Source organism: Manihot esculenta, chromosome 18, assembly GCF_001659605.2.
Source record: "Manihot esculenta cultivar AM560-2 chromosome 18, M.esculenta_v8, whole genome shotgun sequence".
NCBI classification, from domain to species: domain Eukaryota; kingdom Viridiplantae; phylum Streptophyta; class Magnoliopsida; order Malpighiales; family Euphorbiaceae; genus Manihot; species Manihot esculenta.
In genome coordinates this window covers 28858697-28881228 of record NC_035178.2, presented here as the reverse complement: position 1 = coordinate 28881228, position 22532 = coordinate 28858697, and the positions used below count along the sequence as shown (strand labels likewise).

Genomic DNA, 22532 nt, shown 5'->3' with positions numbered 1-22532 from the left:
TACATCACATACATAGCATATCATTAATGCACATGCGTATAATCATGACATTTCACATCATCATTCAAGACAGGACTCTACATCCTATCCTAGTGGACATGATTTTCCTATTGTGCTTGACCTTCTAGAACATCTATGAGCCCGACACTCTAGGTCTGACCATATGAACCTAAGGCTCTGATACCAATCTATAACGACCCGAAAATCGGACCGCTACCGGCGCTAGGATCCAGATCGGCTTAAGGCCGCCGGGACCCGTAGCAAGCCAAACATTCATCCTGTATACCTGTTTAATCCCATACATGATCAACAATTACATAAAAATTTAAAACTTCCTCATTTATTCATTCATTCATTCATACTTTCATCAAGCTTAACCTGTGCATGCACAAATCATAACATAAAACCTCTCACTGGAGTCCTCATCAATTACTCCAATGGGGTAACATAACATACATTAAGCTTGGTTTACAATAATCATCATTAAACGTTTAAGATCATGTACAAAAAAGGGATTAACAACATACTATGGTCAAGCACAACTCTACACTTCCATAAGCATCATTACATTACATTTCTATACTATACTTTTATATTACATCATATTCATGTCCACAGCTAACTATTACATAAAACATGACTCTACTCCTGCTGACCTCCTGGTCTACCCTGTACCTGCAAACCTGGGGGTTAAGGGAGAGGGGTGAGCTATAAAGCCCAGTGAGCAGAATAAATAAACATTCAATTTTAATTTCATGCTTTCATGAAATGCAACACATCACAAACAAATCACATCAAGGATGGTATTGTCACCAATAGTCCTCTACATTCCAAGGTGCCGGGACATAGAATGGGTCAACCGGACTTTCTCTTAAACATAACATATCATAACATTCCAATGTGCCGGGACGTAGAATGGGTCAACCGGTCTTCCATACCATACCATACCGTATCATATTACATCGTATCATATTGAGGACTAAGGATCATCCAACATCCATCCACATCATCATCAAATTATGCAATGCAACATATTCGTGAATTCTAATGCAAACAACCTAGAATATCACATGACATTCGTGATACATGAACATGCTCAAATCTATATTTATTTGCTTTAAAAGATAAGTGTTTATCCTACTCACCTCTGGCTGAAGCTTTAACAAAACACTGATGCAGCTGTCTCACTGCTGGGGTCCTCGGTTCCTCGGGTCTGAACCTACACAGGTGGACTCAAATGAGGGACCAAACATCCATGAACATGACTCTAAAATACTCTCCAAAAAACCCCCTAAAACGCCTTAAAACAATCACATAAATCATGCAAAGGAAGGCTGAACAGGGCACTTTCAGCGGCAGGTTAGGTGGCCGAAAGTCCCTCCAGAGCCGAAAGTCATGCACCTTCGGCGGCACTTTCGGCGGCCGAAGGTTCCCTCCAGAGATGAAACTCATGCATGTTCGGCAGCACCTTCGGCGGCCGAAACTCCCTTCCAGAGCTCAAAGTCCACTTTCGGGGGCAGGGTTTGGCAGCCGAAAGTTGGCCTCCACAGGCAGGTTCGGCGGCCGAAAGTCCCTTCGGCTGCCGAACCTGAGTTCTCCTAAAGGGCAGAAACTCAGCTCCAACATGCACAAAAGCCTCCCAACTCATTCACACATGCATTTACCTATTCTACAACAAGCAAACTCAAGCCAACAAGCACATAGGGGTCTCAAACTAACTTAAACCCCAACCAAAACACATCAAACAGCCCACATTGCTCATAAACATAACATAAACCCATAAACTTCAACAATAACCTAAACATGCATTTCTACCCCACAAAACTCATAAAACTTGTTTAAAACATACTAGAATGGCAGGATCGAAGCTTATCTCTTGAAGATCTACAGGAGAAACGATCCTAACTTGGAGATGGGGGAGATCTCAACTCTTTGGTCTCCAAGCTCCAAAACTTGCTCTTTTGCTCAAAAATCTTCAAATCAAGATGAAACTCGTTAAAACTCTAAAGATCGGAGGAAAAACATCAAAAATGAACCATGGGAGAGCAGGGACTCACCATGGCCGAAAATAGGGAGAAAACTCGCCCGTTTCGGCCATGGAGCCCTTTTGTAGGGGCTGCCAGACCACCTTTTGGCAGCCTAAAGTGCCTCCAAAACTCATGCAAGTTCGGCGGCCGAACCTGGAAATGCCTCCTTGGTCTTTTTCATTCAAAACTCAATTTCCTTTCTTGCTTAAAACCATAAAATACATTAAAACATTTTATGAAAACATGGTTTTACCCTTCTAGAGGTTTTCGACATCCGAGATTCCACCGGACGGTAGGAATACCGATACTGGAGTCTAGCCGGGTATTACATTCTAAATAGGAAGTATGTGCTGTCCAAACTTCCTTTTTAGGTGGAGCCTCTTTTGAATCTTGAATATGGACTAAATAAAGGCCAAGTGCATCTTGAGATCTTGCTTCCTGAATAGGAGGATTTGCTGAGATGTCTGCATATCTTTAAATAAGGAAAGAAAGATTCGCGATTTGAATTTCGAATGGTCTGCTGACTGCACTTTCCTTATCTGTTACCTTCCATATTTGACTTCTCATATAAGGAAAGAAGGATCTGTAATTTGAATTTCAAGTCTTCTGTTGATGGCGCTTTCCTTTTCTGACACTTTCCTTGTTTGGCACTTTCCTTATTTGGCTTCACATTCTGAAAAAGGCAATGAAGATCTGCAGTTTGAATTTCAAATAGTCTGCCAACTGGGCTTTCCTTATCCAACTCTTTCCTTATTTAGAACTTTCCATATATGAAAACTTTCCTTATTTGGAACTTTCCATATTTCGCACTTTTTGGCAGTTTTAAAGGCATTTTCGCCAGATTGTCTCTTCACACCTAGTTTATGCAAAACATTATTAAAACCACAAAATTAGGCAGAAAAGGTGCAAATTAACATCAATAACATCATGATAATATGACCTAAATTATGCTCTGTCAAAAACTCATGAATTCTCTAAGAGATTTAAAGGAATTTCGGTAAGAACATCAAAGGAAGGGCATGGACTTACCTCCGCCCGAAAATGGAGAGGAAGCTCTCTCATTTTCAGGCTAGAGGCCTCTTATAGGTGGCTGGAGGAACCACCTTCGGCGGCTGAACCTGGGGATTCCTCTAAACTCTTTTCTCTTTTATTTCCTTAACACAATTCTAAAAAAATTTTCAAATTCATTTTATGAAAACCTTAATTTACCCTTCTAAGAGATTCTAGCATCGAGATTCCGGATTCTAATGGGAATTCCATCGGAAAGTTGGAATTCTGACGCCGGAGTTTAGCCTGGTATTACATTCTTCCCCGTTAAGAACATTCGTCCTTGAATGTTCAACATAGCAAACAAGCAAGACATACACATTAAGAACACTCATGAAAACATAAAACACTTACTCTAAAAGAGATAGGGGTACTGCTTAAGCATCGACTCTCGGGTCTCCCAGGTGCACTCTTTCATGTTGTGGTGATTCCAAAGAACTTTCACCATCGCGATTTCCTTGTTCCTCAGCTTTCTGATATGCGTGTCTATGATCCGAACTGGCTGCTCGATATAGGTGAGATCTCCTAGGATCTCCACATCAAGTTCACTAAGAACCTTGCTCGGATCTGACACGAATTTCCATAACATAGAAACATGTAAAACTGGATGGATCCTTTCCATAGAAGCAGGTAGATCTAACTTGTAAGATACATTCCCAACCTTTTGCAGGATTTTGAAAGGCCCGATGTACCTTGGAGCTAGTTTACCTTTCTTCTCAAAATGAATCACCCCCTTCATAGGAGACACCTTAAGCAATACCATATCTCCCTCCTAGAAAACCACTTGCTTTCTGCTAATGTCTGCATAGCTCTTTTGCCTAATCACCGCTATTTTGATTCTCTCTCTGATAATAGGCACTACCCTGCTGGCGGTCTTTACTAATTCTGGCCCTGCTAAAGCCCTTTCTCCCACTTCTTCCCAGCAGACAGGTGACCTGCACTTCCTTCCATATAGCATGGTGACTGTTATTGTAGGCAAACTCTACCAATGGTAAATGTTGCCTCTAAGAACCATCAAAGTCTAGCACACACATCCTTAGCAGGACTTCTATAGTTTGGATGGTTCTGGAGCGGGTAACTTAAGGCATATTGCACCCATACTAATAAATATATCGTGACAGTTTAGAATTGGGCGAATGAGTATCACATTGTATGCAAGCAAGATATGTACCACTATGAACTCCGTATACAACTCTCGCTTATGCTTCCCATCTCCAAACACAAGGGGGAGGTTAATGGTACTCAATACTGCCACTGTTTTATCCCCTAATCCCACTAACGGATAAAAGACCTGATACGGATCCAATAGGACAAATTTCTAACTATGGTGTGGAGCAAACTTATATTATTCCAATGGATCCAAGAGTAGTTCAAAATCATATTCATATAATCCATATATATTTGGGGCGTGCTTTAATTCATATGGGACAGATTTGGTGCAACACTTGCAATAATAGGCTGAGGGAGCCTAATCAAACCTATGGGCTAAAACTACATAAAGGAAAGCCTAAAGTGAAGATCAAGTAAGGCTTTTGTGAAGATTCAACTTTGTTATGATGGGCTTGCTAGTTTTATTATTTAAACACTTGTTTTATTTTAGTTTTGTTTGGGCTTGTATTCTGGCCATATTTTATCTTTTAAGTTTTAGAGTGTTGGGCATGTTGTGGGCTTATATTTTAATACTTATGTGTTATTTTAGTGTGTGATTGGGCTTGGGTCTTATGTGTTTAAGTCAGGCCCAAGAAGAGTGTCTTAGGGTTTTATTTATTTTTATCCTTACTATATAAGGATAAGAAACAATTGTAAGAGACAGCTTTGAAATCAAATTATCAGAATTATTTTCATGCCTTTGGCGTGTATTGCTTTGAGTGAAAGTGAGGATTTGCTTTCATCAATTGCACCAGGAATCTCGATTAACTTATCAACTATTTGTTGTGGCGTTTGTCAGATTCTCATCTAAATCCTTCAATCATTGGTGTTTCAGCTTCTCTAAGTGTGGGGTGCCATAGGAGGTGGGTTTATCAGATCTTTGGATTCCATATCTACTTGTGCGTGTGGGTTTGGGGCTTGTGCCATAGGGTTCCGCGTCAGTTGGTATCAGAGCCAAAGTGAGGTAAATTCTTATTTATCTCAGGATCTAGAGTTTTTTTTGAAAATAATTCTGATAATTTGATTTCAAAGCTGTCTCTTACAATTGTTTCTTATCCTTATATAGTAAGGAGGAAAACAATTAAAACCCTAAGACACTCTTCTTGGGCCTGACTTAAACACATAAGGCCCAGGCCCAATCATACACTAAAATAACACATAAGTATTAAAACATAAGCCCAAAACATGGCCCAACACTCTAAAACTTAAAAGATAAAATATGGCCAGAATACAAGCCCAAACAAAACTAAAATAAAACAAGTGTTTAAATAATAAAACTAGCAAGCCCATCCTAACAAAGTTGAATCTTCACAAAAGCCTTACTTGATCTTCACTTTAGGCTTTCCTTTACGTAGTTTTAGCCCATAGGTTTGATTAGGCTCCCTCAGCCTATTATTGCAAGTGTTGCACCAAATCTGTCCCATATGAATTAAAGCACGCCCCAAATATATATGGATTATATGAATATGATTTTGAACTACTCTTGGATCCATTGGAATAATATAAGTTTGCTCCACACCATAGTTAGAAATTTGTCCTATTGGATCCGTATCATTCCCTCTTTCTTTAGAAAAGATTCGTCCTCGAATCTTGCTGATATTTATGTCAAGAAGGAAAGCTTTAGGCACCCATGTATCTTCAAAGACCTCCTTTTGAATAGGTGGAAATAGTATAAAACTTTCATCATGGATGTTTTCATCAACAACCTGCACATCAAGAACAAATGAACTAGACATAAAAATATTAGTCATAGAAATATCATGTGAATGTGACCCAGTCTCCTCTACAACTTCCAAAACAGTCTTATTCACCTCCTCCACCTCATCAATCATGTGCTCCCCATGTCCACCATCATTCACAACCTCTTCTATAAGCTCATTAATGGAATTTTCAAGAACAACTACATTAGATGATTGCATTACAACTTCCTCTTCAATTTGAATCTGTATGGAAGTTGACATTGCAACTTTAGTCTCTTCTTTCTCCTTTTGTTTCTCCATCTTCCCTCCTTGAACTAGTCTTGATTCTTTTCCAGCCTCGTGACCCTCAAACTCACTCTTTTCTCTCATTTTTTCCACAGAACTCAAGCTCTCACTCTCCTTTGTAGCCAAGGCCGAAGCCTCCCTCTCCCTCTCCAGCATTTTTATGTGATCGGCATATACCTCTTGAGGTGATAAAGGAGCGAGTATAAGCTTCTGTCCTTCATGAGTGAAGGAGTACTTGTTATTGAGCCTATCATGTTGCACCTTTCTATCATATTGCCACGGCCTACCCAACAATATATGGCTTGCCTGCATAGGTACCACATCGCACAAGATCTCATCCTTATACCTACCAATAGAAAATGGTATAACCACCTGGCGTGTAACTCTGACCTCACCACATTCGTTCAACCATTGCAATCTGTATGCCTTAGGGTGTTTAATAGAAGCCAAGCCCAATTTCTCCACCATATACACACTAGCCACATTTGCACAACTACCTCCATCAATAATGACAGTACACACTTTTCCATTAACCAAACACCTAGTGTGAAATATGTTTTCCCGTTGTTCTAGACTTTCTTCCTTAACCTGGATATTCAAAGCACGCCTAGCAACAAGCATCTCACAATGTGCAGCAAGCAACACATTATTAACAGACACATCCGAATCATCACAGTCATTATCGCAATTATGAGTTCTTTGAGGTATTCTTGTAGAAGCGGACGCTGGTGAGATATTCTGATCTTTACTCATCCTACCTTGAATCAACAAAGAACAAAGAGAACTAGCAAATATTGTGTTAGAAAGGAAAGCACTCAAGTGTCTGCACACTTACCACTCTTTTGCTGATTCTTCAATTGCACTTCAGAAACTAAGGTCAACCAACTAACCACAAGGTGCGTTTAATGAAACAAAGAAAAAAAACCTAAGGAAAGAAGGAAGCGCACAAAAACTAGAAAGAAGACACTGACAATTTGGAAAGTAACACCAGAACTAGGTGGTGTGCTACTTGAAAATATCACCTAGAGTATAGACACAAGCAAATAATACTCCAGCAATGTCAAGGAAAGAAAAACAAGCTTAAACCAAAAAGGAAACTTAGAATTCAAATAAAAACGAATCTGGAAAATTTTGAATTTAATTCACTTCAAAGTAAATTAAATATGGATCTATTAAAATCTACCCAAAAAGGCAAGTATCAAGACCCACAAATAGAGACAGAAAAAAAAAATCAAATAAAATTCAATAGGCAGATTTCTTTTGTCTCTAATCTGGATTCAACCCAATTCAAATTTCAAATTTCCAAATTGATTCCCACAAACTACAGCAATCAATTGAGATAGGTACGGAAATATAGATACAATCACAATTTCTGCCAGAACAAGATAAGGCAAAGGGAATTTTTTTTTTTTTTCGTTTTTTTTTTTTGTATTGCGATTTTTTTTTTTGTGATGCACGAAGAAAAGGAAAACTCAGAAAAAAAAGGAAAACTCAGTAACGAAGAAAAGGAAACTCACAGAAATCAATAACGAAGAAAAGGAAAACCCAGAAAAAAAAACTCTAGATCCTGAGATAAATAAGAATTTACCTCACTTTGGCTCTGATACCAACTGACGCGGAACCCTATGGCACAAGCCCCAAACCCACACGCACAAGTAGATATGGAATCCAAAGATCTGATAAACCCACCTCCTATGGCACCCCACACTTAGAGAAGCTACACCAATGATTGAAGGATTTAGATGAGAATCTGACAAACGCCACAACAAATAGTTGATAAGTTAATCGAGATTCCTGGTGCAATTGATGAAAGCAAATCCTCACTTTCACTCAAAGCAATACACGCCAAAGGCATGAAAATAATTCTGATAATTTGATTTCAAAGCTGTCTCTTACAATTGTTTCTTATCCTTATATAGTAAGGAGAAAAATAAATAAAACCCTAAGACACTCTTCTTGGGCCTGACTTAAACACATAAGACCCAAGCCCAATCACACACTAAAATAACACATAAGTATTAAAATATAAGCCCACAACATGCCCAACACTCTAAAACTTAAAAGATAAAATATGGCCAGAATACAAGCCCAAACAAAACTAAAATAAAACAAGTGTTTAAATAATAAAACTAGCAAGCCCATCATAACAAAGTTGAATCTTCACAAAAGCCTTACTTGATCTTCACTTTAGGCTTTCCTTTATGTAGTTTTAGCCCATAGGTTTGATTAGGCTCCCTCAGCCTATGATTGCAAATGTTGCACCAAATCTGTCCCATATGAGTTAAAGCACGCCCTAAATATATATGGATTATATGAATATGATTTTGAACTACTCTTGGATCCATTGGAATGATATAAGTTTGCTCCACACCATTGTTAGAAATTTGTCCTATTGGATCCGTATCATTAATTTGTCCTATTGGATCCGTATCATAGACCTTAACAAGGTTATTTTTATCCAGACCTAACTTATTGAAAACATTTGAGGTGAGGAGATTAATGGAACTACCTGTATCCACCAAGACTCGCCTCATTTCATACCTGTTTAGATGGATGTTGACAATTATTATGTTGTTTTGAAAAAATCCTATCGTCTTGTCTGCAGGTCCGAACCTTACGTTCTGTTTGGCCCATGGTTTCTATTCAACTGACAGGACATTTTTTGCGATGTGTTTGTTTTTCCCTTTGCCATCGCTAAGTCCTCTTATAATTACATGTATAACCCCTATAGGTTCACTATTGTTGCAGGAGTTGTTACCTTTGGTTCGGGCCTCCTCTCCTCTCCTCTCCATTCTTTCTGGCGAACTTTCAGAGTGTGTCGTCCCTTATTAACCTTTCGATCTTGTCTTTCAGCTGTCAGCACTCTTTCATGGTATGTCTGTGGTCTTCGTGAAAGTGGCAATACTTGGTCATGTCTCGCCTTTCGGCTTTTTCGGGATTGAGCTTGGGAGGCCACCTGACCTCCTTGTTGTTTTTCCTCATCCACATCAGAATACGTGTCTGTGAGTCATTTAATGGAGTATAATTCTCATACCTACTTTGGTCATCCTTCCTTCGGGAGATTGGGTAACTTGTTTGGTTTCCTTCATATCATCATCTCTCTGGCTTTTGGTTTGACTTTTGGCTTGCCCTCTTATCCTCTCTCAATGCATGGACTTTATTATCCAGCCAGATATACTTCTCGGCTTTTTCCATCAGCTGTTGGTACGTAGCGATTGGGTTCTTGATTAAAGAATCCATGAACTTGACATTGTGTGTTCCTTTCTTCAATGCTTCACATGCTATCTCATGATTTAACTCCTCCACCTGTATAGTTTCTACATTAAATCGTAAGATAAAACTCCTTAACGTTTTTCCCTCTCCTTGACGGACCTTTCGCAGGTCAGAGGAGAGTTTTTTAGGAGTTATACAAGTAATAAATCTGGATTTAAATAACCTAGCAAATTATGTAATGTTTTGAATTAAACCTGGGCTCAAATGTTGGTACTATTTCTAAGCCAAACCTGTGAGTGTTGATGGGAACACTCTGTATAATACGAGGTCATTGACATCTTGAAACTGCATGGTCGTCCTAAAGATCGCCAGGTGACTTTTGGGATCTACTGTTTCATTATATTTGTCCAGGCTAGACAACTTGAACTTGGTTGGGAAAGTCTCCACTAAGATCTCTTTTGACAGGGGGGAGGCATTGTCCAGGCCATAACCTTCCTCTTGCTCCTTCTGGTACCTTAGAACAGCCCGTATCAGCTTTCAGTTGACGTCCTTCAAAGCGTCGTCTGATGATTCTTGTTTCTTAAACTCAGCTTTCCTTTGGATTGCGTCTGGATTACCTCTGTCCAAATCCTTAGGGTATTAATGGAGGCTTCCTTCCTTCCCCTGGGAGCCATGAATGATGCCTCCCCCCGAGTCTTGTATTGCTCAAGAGTAGCCTGCAACCTTTTGATGTGTTGGAGCATTGGCTCACTGTTTAAATTGTTGAGATTTGGTTCATTGACCATACAGGTGTGTTTTGTCCACTGTAAGGAGTGGAAGAAATGATAGCACCCTTGTTGGTAGCAACCTTAGTAGCAGCTCGTGAAGTGCCGGCCATTTCAAGAGAGATAAAAGAAAGATTTCTTTTTAAGGGAAAGGCAATGAAAGACAAGGGTGACCGAAATGGAGCTGTACTATGATTGGTCAATCATGCAAGAAAGAGAAAATGAGGTGGTTGGCGCCTACGACAGCAACTCCGATACTCAAGTCAATAAGCTGAAGAATGGGGTGAGTTATAAAGAATTACTTGGAACTCAAGAGTAGTTGTATAGTATTTTCTAAAAATTCAGCGAGTGCTGGCTAACTAATAAGGGATCCCTTCGGCTAATTGATCGGAGATCCCATAATTACAGGTGTAACAGAGATCTGCTGGATTGTGTCCGTTAACGGTAACTTTATGTGAAGACTCACCTTATCCAGAAAAGGGCGAGTCTTGATGAAGAGCTAAATGCTACGGTGTTCGTGTCTTTCTTTCTAAGGGTGGGGCCGTATATTGGCTTATCAAACCATTACTACGTGGCTCTATCTTATGCTAACAGTTCACGGCTTATTTTAGGCGATTGTTGTGTTACATTACTTATCTTTTATATAAAATAAATTTATTGTGTTTGAGCCAGTAGCTTTGAACGCCTCTTTAGGAAGTTTTGGGAATAAAAAAGAGAGAAAAAGAAAGGAAGCGACGGGAAAAGAAGGTCAACAGGTATGGTTCCTTTTTTATTGTCTTTTGTGAGAGTTTTCATCTCTATTTCTTTTGTTCTCTTTGATTATCAAATTCCTTATTGTTCTTTGTTTTCTTGCGTGATTGGATTTCCCTTCCCTTGCCATTTGTTTGATTAGTTTTAGTCTTTCCTCCATCAATCACTGCGGTTATCCTCTCTCGCCATGGTTAGATAGAGGCTATTGGGGTCTATTTTTATTTTTCTTTTGTTATCTTCTCCTTTTTTTTTTTTTTTTTTTTTCTCTCAGGCTCATGGTGTTCATATGTGAAAGAGATCTCTTTGGACTTGAGTTGATGGTGCGTTGAGGGTTGATTTCTCTGGTCTCCAAGGAGGGCTTTCATTGCTATTGACATTGATATTTTGGGACTACATATCCACATCCGATGAATCACGTTCCCGTAAGCTGTAGACATGCCATGAAGTTTTGTCGCGTCTCCTTGATGTCCCGAGAAGTCTTTTAGTCTAGTCAAGAGCCTTCTCATTTTCATATATTGTATGCATGCTCGTTCTTCTTATCTTTGTGGTGGTTGCAATGGTTGATCGATTTGGCGTTGTTATTGGCATTTTGTGGTATTGATCTCCTCTGTTTCTTGTTTGGCTTCTCGAAGAATCAGGTGGATTTAATGGCAGTAGTCGATGGTTTGCTAGGTTTGTTGGTTCGATACTTGCGTTGGATGGTCTGTTTTTGGGTTTTATGGATTCTGAGTTGGTTAGTTTATGGGCTGAGCTTTTTGTTTTTTATGGGTTGTTATCTTAGTTTTTCCCAACCCCTTTCGTTGTAAATTAATTCTATGGGTCTTGCTAAAAAAAAGTATAGACATTTCCCAAATTATATTAAAAAGTAAAAGGAAAAAAAAAAAGAAAAAGAAAAAGAAAAGCCATCCCTGTCTTCTATATGTATATATTTTTCTGAACGATTCTCCGTTTTCTATCTAATCCCATCTGAAAGATAAAACAATCCAAACCCCAGACGTCCCCACCTAGCGTACCATAAGTTTCAGAACCCAAAAGAAAAACCCCAATCCTTTCGAAACGGCCACGTGCATCTCATGCTCGATCGTCTTCTTCCACCTATCTCCACCGGCGCACGTTGGCTCATGCTCCTATCAGTCCCTACTTCACTTCATGTAGAATACTCAATGCTCAACTTGACTCTTCATCGTAGTTTAGCAGCTGTACTGTAACTTATTTCTATTTCCTAATTCTTTTACCAATCGGAATAACTATGATGGGATCAGATAACCAGGGCTTTGAAGAGGCCCATATGTTAGCTTCCCGAGAAGAAATGGAGAACCTTGTCCTCGACGAGCCTTCTAATAACAGCAACGGCACCAAATCCTTTTCCGATTATCGCAGCGCCATGTCATCGCTCGCCGACACTCAACACCCTCTTTCGCCCCCGATGGTGGTGGCTCCAGGTGACTCTGATCCTCTTCTCACTCCTTCGTCCATTAATGATTTACGAAACCCTCACGTCTCAACCGATAACTCGTCCTACATCGAACCGCCGTCCTATGCCGATGTCATTTTCAGTCCGTTCGATGAGAACGCTGGCAACGAAATCAACGGCGTCGATAGCCCCGATCGGGCTTCCGATTCATCGGTTTCTCTCTCGAGATCACCGTCCTCCACCTCCGATTATATCAAAATAACAGTCTCGAATCCACAGAAGGAGCAAGAAACTTCTAATTCTCTCGTCCCAGGAAGTAACACTTATGTTACGTATCTAATCGCGACGAGGACGAATATACCGGGATTTAGCGGATCTGAATTTAGCGTTCGAAGGCGATTTAGAGACGTGGTAACTTTATCAGATCGTTTAGCAGAGTCATATCGAGGGTTTTTTATCCCGCCGAGGCCGGACAAGAATTTGGTGGAGAGCCAAGTGATGCAGAAGCAGGAGTTTGTGGAGCAGAGGAGAGTGGCGTTAGAGAAATACTTGAGAAGACTCGCAGCGCATCCAGTGATAAGGAAAAGCGATGAACTAAAGGCTTTTTTACAGGTTCAAGGGAAGTTGCCGTTGCCAACCAGTACTGATGTAGCTTCAAGGATGCTCGATGGTGCAGTGAAGTTGCCCAAGCAGTTATTTGGAGAAAGTGCGGTAGCGGCGCCACACGAAGTGGTGCAGCCAGCAAAAGGAGGTAGGGATTTGTTGAGGCTATTTAAGGAGTTGAGGCAGTCAGTTAGTAATGATTGGGTAGGATCAAAGCCACCAGTTGTTGAGGAGGACAAAGAGTTCTTGGAGAAGAAAGACAGGATGCATGATCTTGAGCAGCAACTCAGCAACGCTTCTCAGCAGGTAAATTTGTAAGTTTAAATTTCGTTCGATGATTTAAAAAATGTAGGTCCAGTGTATCTTCAAAAGTGTGATTGTGCATTTAGAATGATTTGTGTTGTGGAATTCGTTAATAGGCTGAATCTCTGGTGAAAGCACAGCAAGATATGGGGGAGACGATGGGAGAATTAGGGTTAGCATTTATAAAATTGACTAAATTTGAGAACGAGGAGGCTATCTTTACTTCACAGAGAGTGACGGCTGCTGACATGAAAAATGTGGCGACAGCTGCAGTTAAAGCAAGCCGATTCTACCGGGAGCTAAATGCACAGACTGTCAAGCATTTGGTAAATTGCAGAAATCTTTGATATCTATTGAATTATAGTACTTTCTAATGAGTTGACTTGTGTGCATGAATCTTTTTAATTTTTACCAGTTAATGCATTCTGCGTGAAATGGATCTGACCCTTTATTCAAATTTACAAATACCAGATAGAAACCTTTGGGCATAAGACTTGAATATCCTAATGTTCTTAAAAAAAACTCTGCTATTGTTGAATTTGGCAGGATACTCTCCATGAATATCTCGGGCTAATGTTATCTGTCCATGGGGCATTCTCAGACCGTTCTAGTGCTTTGTTGACTGTGCAAACTCTTATATCAGAATTGTCCTCATTGCAATCAAGGGCTGAAAAACTTGAAGCTGCATCATCAAAGATATTTGGTGGTGACAAGTCAAGGATTCGCAAGATAGAGGAGTTGAAGGACACCATAAGAGTCACTGAGGATGCGAAACATGTTGCAATTAGAGAGTATGAACGGATAAAGGTATTGTCTACATTTCTTGTTCATATAAAAATTGGATTATGCTTATGGTCTTCCAACTATTTCAACAACTTTAGCATCTTTGTAATTGCAAAGGACTTAGAGCTACTCTGATGAGAACTTTCTATTACTTGTTTGCCTGAATTGTTCCTTAATGGCAATTACTATAGATGAAGCTCATGTAAATGATAAAGTGAACAGTTTTGGGCATAATATGTGCTTAGAGAAAAATGAGGTTTGGGAAATCTGTCAACAAAACTATATCCTTTTCAGATAAGGATAAATAATTAGGTGCTTTGGTTTTGCAACAGATTTTTGATATCAGGTTTGAGAATTAATGTTTCAGAGCAGTGTAGTGGATATTAATTTGCGCTGGTGGTGTTGTCTGGTTTGGCATCTTTATTGGTTTATGTGGTCCAAGTTTGCCCAATAATTGCTGAGTTCATTGGCATTGAGAGTAATCTTGTTGTATGGCCTTTTGGACATTGGTTGCTATTGTTGAAATATGGTTAGTTCCTTGTTGCTGTATGTGCAACTCTTATACTATCTTCTTTGGCTCTTAGATCATTTGTCCTGTTCCAAGATTCATGTATGTGTTGCATTGACAATTTAATTTTTGGTGACGAATTTTCTTTGCATTGATGTGAGCTCTGGTGCTCTAACTCCCATTTTTCCATGCCTTGCTCATGTTGACATGACCATTCATGAGATACAACACGGAATATGTGTATAATACATATTCGTGTACTCAGACACTTGAGTGACATTTTCATGCATAGTTAATAGAGCATTCATTTCTCAAAAGAACAAGAGCATGTATTTAGATAAAAATTAGTTATTTAGTTGTACTTTAGATGATATATTTGGTTGTATTTGATCATCTATTTAAATTATAATGATTACTATATAACTTCATAATTTTTTATTATAGTTTACTTTATATAATATAACGTATCCAAGCCTCATGTCTACATTTAGATCCATATCCCTATATTTTCTACCTATATTTTCTACTCAGAAAGTTGACAAGTTGGACATAAGAATATGCACCTATTTTTGACACTCTATTCCAATCCAAGTAACATAGAATGTGAGGGATTAAAGGAGAGATCTTGTTAAAAAGGAGGTGGCGTTGTCTCAAGAGGATCAGTTTATTCAGTGTCGAAAACCGCCATAATTGCAAAGTACTTGTGACATTTTCCTCAAAAACCTTATTCAAAGTGATATGAAGGAATTAGGAGTAAATATAGCTTTGAGAGTTAGTTTTGAGCTTAATGACCTGTTCACATATTAATAGTAGAAGATGGCATGACTGGGTGTCTCCCTAGTGGGAGATTGAACCAGGGAAAGTTTGTTTGTTTTGTTTCTTTTTCGATTACTTGCTTATGCGGTTGCAACAATGTGAGTTTTGATCATAGCATTAGTCTTTCATTGGTACCAATAAGCAGAAAGGAATCAGTCCACATATTCGATGAATTGTTTCAGACCTGCAATTCCTTTGAAATAGAGAAATAGGGAAAAGAGAGAAATATATTGAGACTGGGTTGAGAAATGGAACAGGAAGGGTGAATATTTGTATTGATTCTTTGAATGAATGATTATAGGTCTGATTCTGTTTTTATGCTTCTTCTATCTATTAACTATATCTAAAAGCTGTAACTTTACTTCTAAGATGGTTGTAATTGCAGTACTACTCATCCCCCCATTTCTAACTCTGAAAATTACCTGCCAGATTAACTAAGCTACTCTTTAGTCACTTACTACTGTACCCCTTAGTCATAATGTTCTCAACTCCTTGAAATCATTTTTGTCCTTAAGAATGAAGAAAGGAACAAGAATCAGCAAAATGTATTGCAGTTATAGACCACAAGGTACTGCTACCTGTAATGGATTTTAATGACCAAACAAATATACTGTTACTGAAATTTGGCTTTCTTCCTTCATGTTTGCTGTTCTTTATCTTTTTTCTCCATCTTTCTATTCATCTTCTTTAAAAATTACAGATGCAACTCCCCTTAAAATTAATATATTATTTAGTCTTCTTGATTTTTCCCATATATGCTTCCTGTAAATTGAGAACTTGTAACAATAGAAATCACAATCATGGTTCTCTTGAATTAATAAGCTTAATTCTCCCCCATTGCTCCAAGAAATTGCAATGTCCATCTAGGTTACCCTGTGACAATAGTAGTTTTCCATGAACCAGAAAGGCAATCCAATAGCGTCCCTCTCTATTTGTCGAACTTTAGCAGCAAGAACCTCATTATGCTTCGTTATATGCTGAAGCCTACTACAGAAACTTTTGGTCTTTATTCAGTCTTCACATCATTAACATGCTCAAGACATTTTTTGATTCTAGCAGCTGCGTCTTCAGGGAATTTGCTTGATTTGGTACAATCTCCTCTTCACCACTAATAATGTCAAGTGCCAACCTCTTTTTTTTCTCCATCTCCTACAATATCCTCCTCTTCCCCTTCTGCCAACAATATCAATGTCTTCCTTTTCCATCATGAACAATGTTGACCTCTTCTTTTTGTCAATTATCATGAAAAAATGTGGCAACATCAAGAAAATCAATCTCTTCCTTAGCCTCACTCTCCTAAATCTTTCCTAATTTCTTCCATCACCCTAAGAATTTTCAAGTTTCTAATTTTCCTTTGGCTTTTGATAACCTTTTTCCAGCGGCTTGTCAATATGTTCAAGCATAGTCAGGTGAGCTTCAGTCATAACATAATTTTGGCTCATGAGCTGATATTTACTGAACCTACCTCTTCAAGCATACCTTAGTACACCGCTGAGCTAGTATTATTTGCATATGAGATATGCTGGAATTTTAATTTTATTATATAAATATACCCTTTTCTACGTGATTATTTTCTTAATCTTCAATAAAATGTGGAATTATCTGAATTCTGAAGTAGGTTAATTTATTAAAAACCAGCAACTGAATTGGATGATTCTATAAAATGGGAGTATCAGAAACTTGGAAAGAGGGGCTGAACTGCTGTTGTAAAATAAATAAATAAACAAATAAAAAGAGAGAGAGAGAGAGAGAGAGAGCAAGTTTTTTTTGCTAAGCTGTAATGGCCTATGCTTAATGGAAAGCCTCCATGTATTTTCCTTTACCTTTATTGTCACATTGGTCATGGTTGTTACCATAGCAAAAGAAATTTTACCCTGCATTATGGCTTAACAAGTAATGGTACCCCAGAAAAAAGTTTATATAAAGGCTGTTATGCTACATAACAGTCATTATTCAAAACAATGATGTAAGGTTACACTATGGCCTCTTTTCTTCTCTCCCTCTCTGTCTCATGCACACAAACACACACACACACACACACACACACACACAGAGAGAGAGAGAGACAGAGAACACTTCTCAATCTTGCAATTGCCTTGATAAGAATCTGATTTCAGGACAATAACAGAAGTGAACTGGAGAGGCTTGACAGAGAAAGGCATACTGACTTCTTGAACATGTTGAAGGGGTTTGTTCTTAATCAGGTACCAATTATGATTTGGCATTCTGTTTAAAGGGTAATATAATGTTGCTAGAGAACATGATGTTTTCTTTTCTAGAATGACTTATTCTTAGGTTCCCTTAAACTTGTGATTGCACTGTTGGATAAGTTTTGAATAAGTTTTGATTTTGAATTCATATGGATTGAAATTGCAAGATATGATACAACCTACTAGAGAACTCAAAAGTTATTCCTATTGCTTTATATTGCAATGCTATATTTATATGAAGTCAAAAGTACTTCCTATTGCCTGACATTATAGAGTCCTCAAAGCTATACTTCTGTGAGAAGTGGAGTATCTTGTGCTCAAACCTATAGATAGAGTATTTGATCAATGTTGCAAGTGCTTCAGGGGTAAAATGCACTTGGATAGACATTAGGCCAAGTCTAGTGGTCAAGTGCCTACAGTTGGGGGGTTAAGGTGTCGTTTTCTTCTTCTTTTCTTTTTTCTTTCCCCCTTCCCTTGTGCCATTTGTGACTATGAACATGTCTGCTAGAATTGAGCTACATAAATTTGGTAAGCCTAATACAAGAAAATCTATTTAATGCAACACTAACAGCTGATTACCTGATTACGCTTTGCAATGGTGTTGTAAAGGGAAAGTTGGTGATGTTAGGTGGGATGTGGGGATTTTTTAAATTTTATGCAGTTCCATTATGGATTGTGTGTGGATAAATGACAAGAAAATCTAGATTTAGGTATTATTGTAATTGAATTTAATTTTAAAATTCTGATTTTCTTGTAAAATTTGTACTAAGGAATGTTAGATTCTAGCACTATTTTTAGGAGTTTTTGCTAAGAGTATGCAGAGAATTGTTTACATCCTGTTTGTTATTGGGTTAGAATCTTTGTAATCCTGGTACACATAAGATTAGTTAACAAGTTTACAAATATCTATGTAACCAGTTATTAGTCAAGGTTTTTGTTCAGTTTGCAAAGCCTGTGGATGGTTTAGTTTCCCTCTTTTTCTCTTTCTTTTGCTCTGCTGCTGTTATCCCTTTCCTTTACCATGGATTTCTTATGTTCTTGCGCACTAATCAGCCATAGTTTAATTTGATAACCTGTTCACACCCTATTTCCTTATATCTGACATTCCATTGTATTAGATTAGTTTTTGTTTTGCAATCAAATATAGAAATGGATTAATTTTTAAATTCTCAGTTTGTTTCGTTCAATTGCATTATTGCTTAGTATTATATTCCATTATGTTCTGCTGTAGGCTTTTAATTATTTGACTTTCCATTTTGTCATTGGCTGAAATCGTAATACTTCATTTTGAATGACTCGACTATATGTGCAAATGGCACCTACTTTTGATTATTATTTTTAATTATTATTAAATTATATTTATCTATTGCCAAAAAAATTTAATAGGATTAATCAAGGGTTTTACAGAGTTTTAGAATGATGGACAATTTAGGAGACATAAAATAGGGAATAGAAAAAGATGCAATGCTGAATTAGGCTTTGCAAATAATGGAGATATGGAATGAGATGAGAGAAGTCAAAATAAAAGAAATAAAAAGGAGGCTTTACAGTGATTTTGTTATATATTTGCTATACCTTATCATAAGCACCTTCCCAGAGCCCAGCATCATATTTATATACATGAATTGCCAGAAATACCATATTTTATTTATTTACAAAGGTAATTTGTCAAATTTTCTAGTTGCGATAAACAAATCAAACTTGATCCTTTCGTTTGGAATAAAATTTTTTGTAAGCTTTCATTTCAATTAATTTATTTTCTATCAATTTTCTTGTTTGGATCAAAAGAAATTGATTTTTTTTTTTAAAAATAAACTTAATTTTAAAAGAAATTGAAATCATGCCTCATCTTGCAAAAGTTCATTTGAATTTTTTTTCTTATAAAATAAATCATTGTAAATGGAGGGTATATGCATAAATGGAATGAAAAATTAATAAATACATCAGATTCCTGATGTTGCTCTTTTCTTTTGTAAAGATTGCTCCAAAGTCAACGTTGCATGTAAAGCTCAAATAGATTGTGGTTGCATCTTGTCCTAGTCCTTGCGTACATCGAGTTTTACTGGATTCTCAATTGTATGTATGACATCAGGTGAGAGAAAAACCTGATGCATCAAATTATAGAAACCTGAGGTACAGTTCCGCTATTATTTTCTGCAACAATCAATCATTGTGATGTTCATTGAAGCCCAGGTGATGACGGCACTTAATAATAATTGCTGTTAAAGAATAAATGGAAGCGCTTCTCACGTGTACTTTCTGTTAGTACATTATGGTAATGATCAAGCACCTTTATATGTTTGAACGTACAGGTGGGATATGCTGAGAAGATTGCAAATGTATGGACGAAGGTTGCAGAAGAGACAAGTGCATATTCTAGAGAGAGCACTTGAATGTATGGGTGGCTGTAAATTCTGATATTCTGCTCTTAATTTCTTTTTTCTTAATATTTGTTATTGCTCACTTTTAGGAAATATTGTTACATTGAAAGAATAAAGAAGAGAGAGAAGTTTGTAGCTTTATCAAATTTCACTTTGTGTGTTAGTGAGGTTGTTATTTGTTCAACACTTCCTGAAATGTTAATTTTGATGATGTAATTTTGCATTATTACCAATTTAAATTCTGAAGGGTTTTGAGCTGATGATTTTGAGACCTCAATGAATGATGATTGAATCATTTTACTTTAAAGGTTCACTAATGGTACCTCTTATTTTCACTTTCCGGGGTAAAACATAAAACGCAAGAGGCCTATTTTATGCTCGTCAGACAAGTAATTTCAAGGTTTAATTTCAAGGTTTTTCGGTCAACAAACCATTTGAATTAAAAAAAAAAAAAGGATTCAACAAGCCCTTTTTTTGGTAAATGTTGAAACTAGATGAATCAAACTATTATCGGTCAACTAAACTCGAAAATTGGTTCAATAGTTAATTTTTATATCTGCGTTAAATGAATAATTTTTTAACTCATTCTTAGTACAAGGTTTCTCTCATTTTCATCTTCCTTAGTTTGTCCCAACTTCCAACAATTAATATTTTATATTATTGTTGATGTTTCAATGCTAGTCGGAACTAGGATGATAGGCTAGGTGGATGTGCAGTCCGTTCTTCCCCGGTAGCTGGTTTCAATAACTTCATTAAATTTTTTGCTTTAATAGAATTAGCATGGAAAGGAAAAGTTTTTACATGGTTTAATAAGCGTTTTGGAGACCAAGCAATTCAACCGTGATTGGATCGAACTCTTGTTTCTATAGAGTGGCAAGAGTTATTTTCCACGAGTTCAACTCATTCATGAATAATTGTTTGAATATATGACATCATCCTTTGATGTTATTGCTTGATACTTAATCGGTAAGGTGTAAGTTCTTATTTCATTTTAAGGCAAAGTAGATGCTTTATCCTCATTGTGCAACAATAATTCAATGGGCATAGAATGTGTCCGTTTGGAGTTTTGATATGTTTTCTTTTTATGCAAAAATTACAAGCTTGCAAAACTCAGTTAAACATTTGGTAGAGGAAGGTGTTTAAGTGTATTTCAATAAAGTACAAGAACTTCAACATCAACGCAGAGTTGTATGCTTGTCCTTTTGAGTCGTGTAAAATAGGTTTTGAGGCACAATTGCTAGCTCAACTTCATGATTTATGGCAAAGGGACGATTGCATTATAAACAACATTCTTGTGTACAATTGCTATAGGAAGGGAACCATAATACTCAAATTTTTTCATCTATCTACCTTTTTAAGGGAGACAATGAAATCATATTGATTGCCTTCAGTCTGTTGAAAAGGACATTGATATTAAGCTTTTGATTTGCACCTATTTCTATCGTATTTGCATAGCAACGTTAATTCAAGGATGTGATTAGGTGTTGGCTATGATTCCACACTCACTATTATAGAGATTAATGAGGTGCTATTAGCACCAGTTACGAAATGATGAGGTTAAGACTGCAATATTCCAGCTATGTAGCAATAAAGCTCTAGGCACTGATGGCTTCTCAGGCTTGTTTTATAGCAACATTGGAGGTACGACCCTGTACCATGTTGTTCATAGGTTTTATGGGATCGAACATTTATTAAGGGAGTTCAATTGGAATAGCATCATTCTCATTTCCAAGTCTAGGAGTCCAATCGGAATACTTAGTGTCGCCCTATTAGTTTGTGTAATTTTATTTATGAAGTTATCTCTTAAACTCTTGTCAATAGGTTAAAGTCATGGATGCAATCACTTATTCTAGAGGACCAAAACTCTTTTATTCTAAATTGAGCTATTCGTGACAACATTATGATCACACATGGACACTCTATGTTTTTGTCAAGAATTCTAACCATTGTTCATATGCTATAACATTGAAATTAGGTATGCATAAGGCCTATAATTAGGCTGAATGGTAGTTTTTAAGGCAAGTCTTATTGCGTATGGGCTTCGCTGTGGACTGGGTGCATTTGCTAATGCAATGCATCATGATTGTTAGTCTTTTTATTCTTCTTAATAGGGAACCTACTTCTCATTTTTGTCCCTCTTGAAGGCTTATGCAAGGAAACCCTCTCTTTCCTTATCTATTTCTATTTATTTCCTAGGCTCTCTCTTATATATTGCTTCACGCTCAAAGAAGTGGCAATACAAGAGGTTTAAAAATTTCACGATTTATTCCACCATTTATAAAAATTTTGTTTGCAGATGATACGTTGTTGTTTGCTCGTGCTATGAGAGAGGAAGCTGAAAACCTGTGCCTTATTCTTCAATCTTACACTATGGCTTCTAGTCAATCTATTAATTTCCATAAGTCACATATTCTTTTCAACAAGCACATGTGTAATACCCGGTTAGACTCCGGTATCGGAATTCCTATCGTCCGGTGGAATCTCGGATGTCGGAAACCTCTAGAAGGGTAAAACCATGTTTTTATAAAATGTTTTATTGTATTTTATGATTTTAAGTGAAAAGGAAGTTGAGTTTTGAA

General features: G+C 37.5%; 1 protein-coding gene across 7 annotated transcripts; it reads left to right on the top strand.

Annotated features, from left to right (window-relative positions):
• The first annotated feature begins 11848 nt into the window (after positions 1 to 11848).
• LOC110608036 (sorting nexin 2A) lies at positions 11849 to 20213 on the top strand. 7 transcript variants are annotated; one of them, XM_021747247.2, is made up of 6 exons: positions 11849 to 13258; positions 13372 to 13581; positions 13802 to 14062; positions 17480 to 17566; positions 19665 to 19765; positions 19885 to 20213. In XM_021747247.2, the coding sequence occupies exons 1-5, from the start codon at positions 12185 to 12187 to the stop codon at positions 19746 to 19748; spliced, it is 1716 nt and encodes a 571-aa protein (XP_021602939.1). In that variant the 5' UTR covers positions 11849 to 12184; the 3' UTR covers positions 19749 to 19765; positions 19885 to 20213. The 7 variants fall into 7 exon arrangements, 4 of the variants coding, with proteins under 4 accessions (XP_021602939.1, XP_043808874.1, XP_021602941.1 ...); XR_002486811.2 differs by lacking the exon at positions 19665 to 19765 and adding an exon at positions 19551 to 19664 and having other exon boundaries at positions 11851 to 13258; XR_006349335.1 differs by lacking the exon at positions 19665 to 19765 and having other exon boundaries at positions 11850 to 13258; positions 17467 to 17566; positions 19885 to 19947.
• The last annotated feature ends 2319 nt before the right edge of the window (positions 20214 to 22532 follow it).

What these genes read in the sequence shown, in the direction of transcription:
- LOC110608036 (XM_021747247.2), top strand. Translation starts at nt 12,185, where the DNA reads ATGATGGGATCAGATAACCAGGGCTTTGAAGAGGCCCATATGTTAGCT. An exon ending in CACAGACTGTCAAGCATTTG is followed by an intron (nt 13,582 to 13,801) that starts GTAAATTGCAGA and finishes TGAATTTGGCAG; the next exon opens with GATACTCTCCATGAATATCT. An exon ending in AGGGGTTTGTTCTTAATCAG is followed by an intron (nt 17,567 to 19,664) that starts GTACCAATTATG and finishes GTATGACATCAG; the next exon opens with GTGAGAGAAAAACCTGATGC.